The sequence below is a fragment of the Artibeus jamaicensis genome, unplaced genomic scaffold (genome assembly GCF_021234435.1).
Source record: "Artibeus jamaicensis isolate MK-2021 breed Jamaican fruit bat unplaced genomic scaffold, CSHL_Jam_final contig_233, whole genome shotgun sequence".
NCBI lineage: Eukaryota > Metazoa > Chordata > Mammalia > Chiroptera > Phyllostomidae > Artibeus > Artibeus jamaicensis.
Genome location: NW_026521486.1, coordinates 26,776,111 through 26,785,837, shown reverse-complemented (window position 1 = coordinate 26,785,837; position 9,727 = coordinate 26,776,111). Strand labels below are relative to the sequence as shown.

Sequence of the window (9,727 nt, the reverse complement as noted above, 5' to 3'; positions counted from 1 at the left end):
AAAATCAATAACAGTTTTTGAAAAAGAAAATTCACCCTGCCTGTTGTGGCTTAGTGGATTGATCACTGGCCTGTGAACCGAAGGGTTGCTGGTGCAATTCCCAGTGTGGCCACATGCCTGGATTGCAAGCCAGGTCCCCAGTGGGGGCACAAGAGAGGCAACCACACACTGATGTTTCTCTCCCACTCTTTCTCCCTCCCTTCCCCTCTGTCTAAAAATAAATAAATAAAATCTTTTTTTTTTTTAAGAAAAAAACCTCAGTTGCCCCCACCAATTAGACATGAATGATGTACGTTTCATAACCTTGTTTCCTAGCAATGCTTCTCCTTCTAAAGCTATGTTCTTCTCCCTACCCCCCACCTGGGAAGATGTCTTCAAGTCCTACTGAGGGCTACCTTCTCTGATTTGCAAATCGTATATGAACAAAACTTTTAATTTCTTTTGTAATTTTTGTTAATACTAGCATTACCCTAACCAATACGCACAGTGTATGGGAACCTAGGCCAGAGGCCAAGAGCTGCAGATGCCAACAGCGGATTCCTGCACATCACAGCATTGACCAGAAAGGCTGAACCTTCAAATCAGCTTATTTCCTGCTGTAGGAAAGGTGACTTTTGTTCTCTCTTCTCATCGCCCCTTAACACTTCAATTAAGCTTCAAAGAAGACTAAGAAGAGTGGGTGTCTAACTGCGGGCCGTGTTGTGGCTTGTCCCATCTGTACCTCCCTTAGAGCTAGCTCTACTACAGTGCTAATGGCCACTTTCCAGTACCTGTGTATGTACTGAATTTTGCCATGTATAGTGCACCCTCACATTTTGGGCCCAAACTCTCAAGAAAAAAAAATTTTTATTTTAGTTTTTTAACCCAATTATTTATTTATTTATTTATATTTAGACACTTGGTTTTTTGCCCCAACCAGCACAGAGTGGGGGTTCCTAAGTGGGGTCAATGGGAGAGATGAAGAAAGACACAGACAGTTTAAGGAAAAGCAGAGGCCGCGGTGGAGAGACAATGACCCTGAACATGTTCTCAGCGTTTATTTTATAAGGGTTAGTTAGAGAAAGCTCAAGGACGTTTTGCAGACTCAGGAAAGAACTGCAGGCATAATCGCTCCGTTCCCAGGCTATCTAAATGATAAATATTTCTTCTGCAAAAGCTACAGTCGTGTTCAGCTGAAGCTCGTGGTTAACTATCTCCTTCTTAATCCCTGCAGGGTCTGGCTGCAGGACGCCAGACTTCACCATCCTCCACAGTTTTCTTGGTATTATAAAAGAATTTTAGCATTTATTTTTGAACGAATTGTGGTACAAGAAATTTTATGTAACAAATATTACAAAACACAAGAACAGATACAAGGTACATAGATACGGAATTAGTACTATCCATGTACAATGTGCACCCTTATTTTTCCCTCAAAAATTTGGGCATATGGCTTTGTGCCTTCTTGGCTGTGGTAGGTCATGCTCTTGTCTGTATAAAACCACTGCTACCTGGTTCACCAGATGGGCTCAATAAATGCTTATTAAATGAATAAAATACCTTTTGCCTACTTCATAATGTCACCTAGGGCACCCTCTGCCACCTTCACAATGTCACCCAAGGCATAGTTTTGCCTACTTCACAATGTCACTTTCAACTGACTGCACAGAAATGGGGACTTCACAGCTCTGTCTGAATCTCTCTCCAGTGGTGGCTCCAGCCAATGAAGAAAAAAGCAAAGAAACCAAAGTCTTGAGCTGCAGCAAATGGATTTAGGTTAAACAGCCTGGGATGGAGGGGTGCTGATCCTTGGGGGAGAAGGGACCTGTGAAGACCTTTCCAGAACGGCAAAGAATCAGAGCTGCTTGTAAGCAGGGGCATGCATTTCCCCCAACCTTCCTCTACAGAGGAGTGGCCGGCCCTGGAGACTCAGGCTAGTGGTGCTGACGTGAACTGATTTGTTCAAACCTAGGGCTGCAAAACAGCCCGAGGAGCAGAGAAAGTAGTGCGTAACGCTGTTAGATCCCAGAAGTGCTGCGGCGAACTTTCCCAGCCCGGCCCACTGGGCGCTAGAGGGTCACGAAGGACCCGCCTTTCCCAGACCGAGGCACCATAGGGCGAAGGTTGTTCCCAAGGCCACGTGAGGCTTCCGGGACCTCTAAAGCCCCAAACGAGCAGAAGTAATGAAAGAGGGAAGTTAAGGACGCTCCAACTCTGAGACGCTGCGCGCCTCTGCCGGCCCTCGAGCCGCTCTCCCAGCAGCTGCCACTGCTGGCCACCTGGTCCAGCCCAGGGGAGATGGTGACCGCAGAGCGATATCGCGACCGCAGAGCAACGTCCCGCCGCAGCCCGGACGGGCGCCTCCCCCGGCTGCCCGCGCCCTCGGCCCCGCCGCCACCGCTGCTGCTGCTGCTACTGCTACTGCTGGCCGCCGCCGCGCCGCCCAGCCTGGCAGGTGAGCACAGCGCGCCCGCGGAGAGGTTCCGCGCTGCCTGCGCGCGCCCCGCCGAGCCCCGGGCCCCGCCAAGTTTACTTCTAGCGAGTGTCGGGGTTCTGAGTGGCCGCCAAGGAGCGCGCTCTTGCGGGGGACTGACAAGGCTCGCTTTAGCACTGTTGTGGCTCTGAGTTTGCCCGGGAGAAGGGCATGGGGTTTGTATTCCTGCGAACTTAAAAAGTGTTGGCCACAGTTCTTGGCAGGCAAATCCGTTCGCTCCTGCACGACTCGGCTTGCCTCAAAGTGCTAGCCAAAGGACATCTAAATATATTTACTCGCATCATAGGGAGGTATGATTCCGGGCTGCCACTCTTCCCCCGCTTCTTAATGGTCAATAACTGGTTTAAAATGCTAAGAAATGCAACCTGGTGCTGTCAGCTTGGTATGTGTCAGGCAGTGTGCTAAAGGATTTATGTTTTCCAATATGACGCTCACTAGAGGGTAATCTAAATAGCTTGACTACCCCCATTCTACAGAGGAGAAAACTTAAGATTAAGTAATTTTCATAAAGATACACAGCATATGAAGGCAGAGCTGAAATGCTAAAGGTCATTTACTCAACTATTCCCCTCCTAGGGAAACAGGCTTCATCCCCTACACGTATTCGCACTTACCTGTACACTTCGCAAAAACCAAACCAACAACAAAAAAACAAGGTTGGATTTGGCATTTTCATTCCCAATGAATAAAGTCAACAATAATGAAAGAACTGAAAGACTTCAAAAGTGATGTAATCTTACAAGCCCCTTTCTATGTTGATCTTGCATAAGAATAGCGTGGAGTTTAGGAGTGCACACTCCTCAGAGGAGTGCTCTGATTCTTGTTACATCACCTTCCATCAGATTTCGAGACAGTTTTCGCAACTTGCCTGCATGTTGCTATTCCATTTTTCCAGTCTTTTAAGCTTCTTGGGCTTCTGAGATCAAAAGTGATGCAGCCCCAGGCTTCTGACTCCAGGTTTACCAGCACATTCCATACTTCCCAGGACCTTGGAGATGGTGTTGGTGCCACGTTTAGGTTCAGGAGACTGTTCTCTCACACGTACCTGGGGCTGTTCTCTCACACGTACCTGGGGCGAGCTACAGTGCCCCGGATACGGAAAGGGTGTTTCTTTCTGGAACACCAGAGGACACTTTTCTCCCTTTTCTGTTCTTTTGGAACCTTGGGATTGTTTTAAATTTTCTGTAGATGGGGGGTGGGGCAGCCTGAGGAGTGAGCAGGAGACATTATTTTTCTTAAGATGTGACACTGTTTATTCAAGAAGATGTCATCTGGAAAGAAACCGCTTCTTAAACCCAGTTCCCCAAATGATAGATAAGCTGACTCCATGCCGGGTGGGGTGGGGAGTCGTCGAGGCAAGAGAGTGAGGGTATTTCGGTTACTGGCCTTCCTGACAATTGTCTGCCCAGCAATCCCGAAAGACTTCTTAACGTGGAGTCCACGGACAACCAGTGGTGCCCATGCTAACTGTTTCAAAAAATGGGATCTCGCTTGCCTTCGATCCGCCCCTATTAACCTCTTTTCCGATGCAGGTTTTTGGTGCTTTGTCTTACCTTCTCTTAGACTGCAAAACTGAGGGCAGAGAACATGGTCTTTGCCATTGCTTGCTTTTCATGTTTCCTTTGAGTGCCCAGCTCAGTACTTTGAATTTAGTGTATACATGATAAACACTGAAGGGAATGCATTTTAATCTCCTTGGAATGACTTTTATATCCACTAAGATGCATCTCTTTACAAACAACTTCTTCAATTTGTTTAAAAAAAGACTTTTTACTGTAATTATTCTAGAGATTGGCAAACAAGTGCATGTTCATCCTAGCCATGTCTTTCAAACTATTACAAACTTTAGAGGTGTAACAGTGTTGCCTTTATCTTTCCAAACTAGAAAGGCCTGTATTTGTGTTTAGGATGTCTCATATAATTTTTCTAAGCTGTTTATATAGTGAAGTCAGGTTGTCACTAGGGGAAGGGATGGGTTGGTTGCCAGGAGACATGTAGGGTGGCATAGAACCCTTGGTAAAACTGGTTCCAAACCTGACCCTGGAACCTGCAGGGCTGGACTCCAGAAATATCTTCTCTCTGGTGCTCCAGAGCTGATCGGCTATAAGGAAGCTGATTCACCCTGATAACCACACAAGTCTATGAACCAAAATACCAGTTGTTAATGTTTAACAGACTGGGTGTTTGTGTAGCTTGCTCCAGCCGTGCTCTGCTGAAACTACGTGGGATAGATGAGATGAGGGATTCCCAGGATGGAGGTTGGATTAATCCACCTCCCGGTGGGGCCTGACACTTCGGGCAGGGCATGGGCACTCCTGCACTGACAGTCCCCACCTGGCCCAAACCTGGCTGCCTTTCCTAGGCTCCCACGGCTCACCAGTGCCCACGTGAGACTAACAGATCACCTCTCCAGACCGGTGATACCTCTGTGTAGTAGTCAAGGAGTTTGCTGTCCTGAGAGTCTTTCCATCTTCTTAAGGTGACTCAGCAGCTTCTGGCTGACACCAGTCTCAGTTACTTCTATAACTCTGAAGACATTCGTATTTCCAAATCACTGAGGTAGTTGCTCCATATGTTTGCTCTATGGCTGTTCTTCATTTTGGGAAGTACAGTGTTAGAAAGATAGTATCAAATTCCATAAATAGAAGCTATGGAGCCTTACTGCCCGTGTTTGAATACTGGCTCCAATACTTACTGTGTGACTTTAAGTAAATTATGTAATCGCTCTATGCCTCAATTTCCTAGCCTGTAAAATGGATGTTCTAATACTCTCTGTCTCATAAAGTGGTCACGAGGAACAGTGTCTGGCTATATACAGTAGGGGCTATATATAACTATATGCCACACAATGATATTTTACTCAACTGCATATACAATGGTAGTCCCACAAGATTACAGTGGATGTGAAAAATTCCTACTGCCTAGTGATATCACACCCATTGTAACTCATAGTGCAACGCCTCACACAGATTATTGTGTTACACTTGGCAACAGTGTGCAGCATGGTACCATGCTATACAGGTTTGTAGTGTAGGAACTGTAGGGGCACAGAATTTATCACTCCCAAACATGCCTATTTAGCATAAGGATTATTATAGGTTAGTCAAGAAACAGCAGACCCCGGAGAAGTTTTAAAACCAAGTAGAAGTGACACTTTCTAAAAGGCATTTACATCTATAAGGGAAATCTCCATATGTCTCCCTCACTGAGTGACCTTATCTTCAGAAATTCTTATCAGTGCAGACGGCAATAACTTGAATCTGCTTAACAACCTGAACCTTGATACGATGGGCTTTTCCTGGTAATTGTCCCTAACTGAACCCCCCACCCCCAACATCTTCTTTTGTCTTCAGCTGAAGATGGTATTTAAAGTTGCTTCAGCCATTTTGGTGAATAACTCCGTTTTTCTGGGCCTCTCCTATGTATATAGAGGTATATGTGTTACTAGACTTTTGTTTTTTTTCTTTTTAACCTGGCTTTTATTTCTGGGATGGCTCAATTAAGAATCCAGAAGAGTAGAAGGAAAATTCTTTTTCTCCCCTCCAGAATAATAGCCTTAGGTGTGTAGTGAGCTACCCCATCTAGGTTTGTATGAGTGAACTGTCATAGTTGCACAATGACCAAGTCATTTATTGACAGATTTCTCGGAATGTAAATATGTCCATTGTTGAGTGATGCATGACTGTAGTCGAGCAGCTATTACTACTGGCCATTGGAGTTACTCTTCTATGAAAAGGCATCAGGGATCTCTTAATTAAGCAACCAAGATGGCAGATGATCAGCTATGTGCTGTGATGTAATAATTTATACAATACTCAGAATTTTTCCTTAGTCACAGTCCAGCATTTGGGGGGTTTGAGGGGTGTACATCAGGCAGCTGTTTCAGAAACCAGTGAACAGTTTCCTTGGTCACTTCCCAGGGTCAGAGCTGTCTGACTGAAATTGTCTTGATTGCTTTAGTCACGGCTGCTTTAGAACCTCCCAACTCTTTTCAGTCTTTCTGAGCCTCACTAAGGCTTCCTACAGCACATCCCCACTGTCCGGGTGATCAGACCCAGAAGAAGTACTCTGTGAATTCAGATGTTTTCTTGTGCTCTCCCTAAATCAGTTTGTTGATAAAAATGTATAGAACTAGGGGAATGGAGGGGGGAATAGAACAAATGTAATGGCATAATCAATAAAAAAGTTTAAAAAAAAAGTATAGAACTTTTGGGAGAAGTGCCTATTCACTTCTATTATTAAACCTTGTTTCCTGGCCCTCCTGAAAATGTGGATCTGACAGCAAAAATCAAAAACTTTCTCCAGAAGAAAATTAAAAAGAAACTTATTTCAGTCTTTAAACTGAAGTAACTTTCTTTAGTCTTAAAATTGAAATAGAACATTTAAACATCATTTTTCATGGTGATTGCTTTTTATACTATAGAAACTATGAATCATGTGAATTTCATCTTGGGACTTTGTTCTGACATGAAGAGCAGAAATTTTTGTTTTCATATATTTTTAGGCATTGTTTTTACTTTAGTCTCCTGTTATCTTTTGCTTTGTTGAATGCCAAATTTTAAAGCATTATTTATTGAGATAGCAAATGAGGTAGCAGCATCAATAATAGAATGAATCTCAAAGAATTTATTTTGTTCAGTATTTTAAGGCTTTTTAATGCACTTAATATTCATCTTTTTTTTTTAATGGAAGAAGTTCCAGTTGCTCTTAACTTATATTCCACAATCTTTTGAAAGTTTAGCTTTACGATGTGGCTAGAAAATCATTAATGTTATTATGTAGTTTGTGTTAGCAGTGAATGTCAGACCTCAGTCCTTGAGTTTAGGTAAGAAAGAATTCAGTACCAAGAACTCTAGTGAAGGAGAAAGTTTATTTAGAAAGTCACAAAGGTAGAAGAAACGAGCCATCTGGGCTGTGTGGGCTCTGGAAACAAGTTACAGAGGCAAAAGAAGGGTTCTTGGAGCTTAGGAAAAAGAAAGCAAGGGCACATGCCTGAACAAAGAGTGGGGGAAAGACTCAGGTGTACTCTAGAGAGAGAGAGACAACACCTTCACTGGGTCACTGGGTTACTGGGTCACTGGCCTTAAGGGTTTTTATCTGTTTTCTGAAGATGAGGATTTTAGAGGAGGTTGTCAAGGAGGATCTCAATAGAATATTCATCAGCTTTTCAGGTGTGTAGGGTCATAGTCTCTACTGATTGGCTGGTGCTGTGGTGGAGGGTCATTAGTCATTGCACCTGATATCAACCATGGCATTGCTTCCTTGGTTTCGGCTGCTTTTCTGGGCCTGGAGCTGAAACACAACTGAGTATCACAACTTCTGTGATAACTCCCAGAAGTTATCTCTAGTTTGACCGAACTCTGACTCTGTGGTCAACGGACCCAAGGCTTTGTTTCTAAGATTATTTGATGCTAATCAGAACCTCATTTCCCTGAGGGCTTAATGCTTAGAGGAGTGGTCCTGTGAGGAAGGAGGCAGGTGGGTCAGAGAGCTGGATGGGGCCAGCGTCCCTTATTCCACTTGCTAAGGAGTTATCCTAACTGATTGAAAGGCTCAGGGTTGCTCTGAAATTTGTCAGCCTTGCAAATGCAATTTCAATTTCCACATAAGGTAGTTTAGAGTTATTCAAACCAGCATTTGGAAACCTAGGGTACGAAAATTCTAATTCACAACTAGAAATCAAGTATTAATGTATTACAGGCTTGATACAAATCTGTCTCTGAGTGTGACCTTCACAGCTATTGTGATAGTTTGTGATTGAGGCAGCCACATAATCAATGAAGCATTGTGTTAGAAACAAGGAAGTTGATACAATGAAATATGCAATATTTTCCAGGACCTTATAATCAAATTTATTGGACCAAATTCATACAAATGCACATAACCAAAAAGTAATCTAGATGAAGAGTAAGCTAAGAGAGCTGAATTAGAATGGGGCTAAATTGACTTTCTGTTGGTAAGTTTTTTGGCAAAAACTCTGATTTAATCTCATAGTGAGGAGTAAGTTTGTTTCAAGGGGGAGGAGGAAATGGATCATTTTAGTTTCAGACAAATCTTATAGCATTTTTTCTGCATTAGTGTTTTGTTGCTTTGGGGTACTTTTTAAAAGCTATATCCTTTTCTATTCACCAAATGTATCAGGTACATCATGCATCCCACCTCACATCCTCTCACCTGCCTTTTATTCTAAATAGCTAGCTTCATGCAGGTGTAACCTGAGGCACCTCCACTCAGTGACACTGCAGGATTCCCTTGCTTTCTGACCCAGAGTTTCTCTGAAATCAAATCATTTAGTACTAGAGCACATGCAGACCGGGAGTGAAGGTTTAACGCTGCATAGGACAGCTTTTGACTTATGCAGGGGGGAGCCGAAGGGGAAATTCTCCCTCTTCCATCCCCAGTAGAGGGTCTTTAGAGGCTTATTCTGCACACTTCCTCAAACCATCTCAGAATGCACCCTTATGGGGGTAGCTACAGGCAGACCCAGGGAAGGCGCAGCACGGCTGGCTGTCTGAGGTCGTGCATTTGCGCGCAGATAAACCAGTGAAGAGGCGAGCATTGAGACAGACCTTGCAGGCCCTGGCACAGGGCGGCGGGCTCGCACATTGGTGCTCAGATAAATAGGCAGGGGCCAGCGGTAAGGCGGACCTGGCAAGCGGAGAGGACTGCCATTGCTCTCTCTCTGACCCCGCCCCCACATACAGTGTCACAAACCAGTGACCTGGGTGGCCCCGCCCTGGTGAACACCTAAGGCGCCTCTCCTCATACGTAACAGGCATAAACAGATCAAAACATGGCTCAAGAACAACTCAGAACTCCAGAGCTAATAAATCTATGTGATGAAGAAATAGCCAAACTTTCAGATGCACAGTTCAAAACACTGGTGATCAGGATGCTCACAGAACTGGTTGATTTTAGTCACAAATTAGGGGAACATATGAAGGCTAAACTAATTGAAATGAATGGAAATGCACAGGAAACCAATAGTAATGGAAAGGAAACTGGGACTCAAATCAAGGGAGCAGACCAGAAGGAAGGAAAAAATGACCAAACAGAAAAATATAAAGAAACAAGAATTCAAAAAAATGAGGAGAGTCTTAGGAACCTCCAGGACATCTTTAAAGGCTCCAACATTCGAATTATAGGGGTACCAGAAGGGGAAGAGGAACAGTCACGAGTGGAAACCTTATTTGAACAAATAATAAAAGAGAACTTCCCCATTCTGGCAAAGGAAATAGACTTCCAGGAAATCCA

At 44.0% G+C, this 9,727-nt stretch overlaps 1 protein-coding gene across 1 annotated transcript in view; it reads left to right on the top strand.

The window, feature by feature from the left end:
- Nucleotides 1–2,043: 2,043 nt before the first annotated feature.
- Nucleotides 2,044–9,727, top strand: part of PLBD1 (phospholipase B domain containing 1) — a 57,127-nt gene continuing 49,443 nt past the window's right edge. The window contains exon 1 of the mRNA XM_037136568.2: nucleotides 2,044–2,434. Within this exon, the coding sequence (XP_036992463.2) occupies nucleotides 2,278–2,434 (157 nt within the window). The 5' untranslated portion in view covers nucleotides 2,044–2,277. The remainder of the gene's footprint in view (nucleotides 2,435–9,727) is intronic.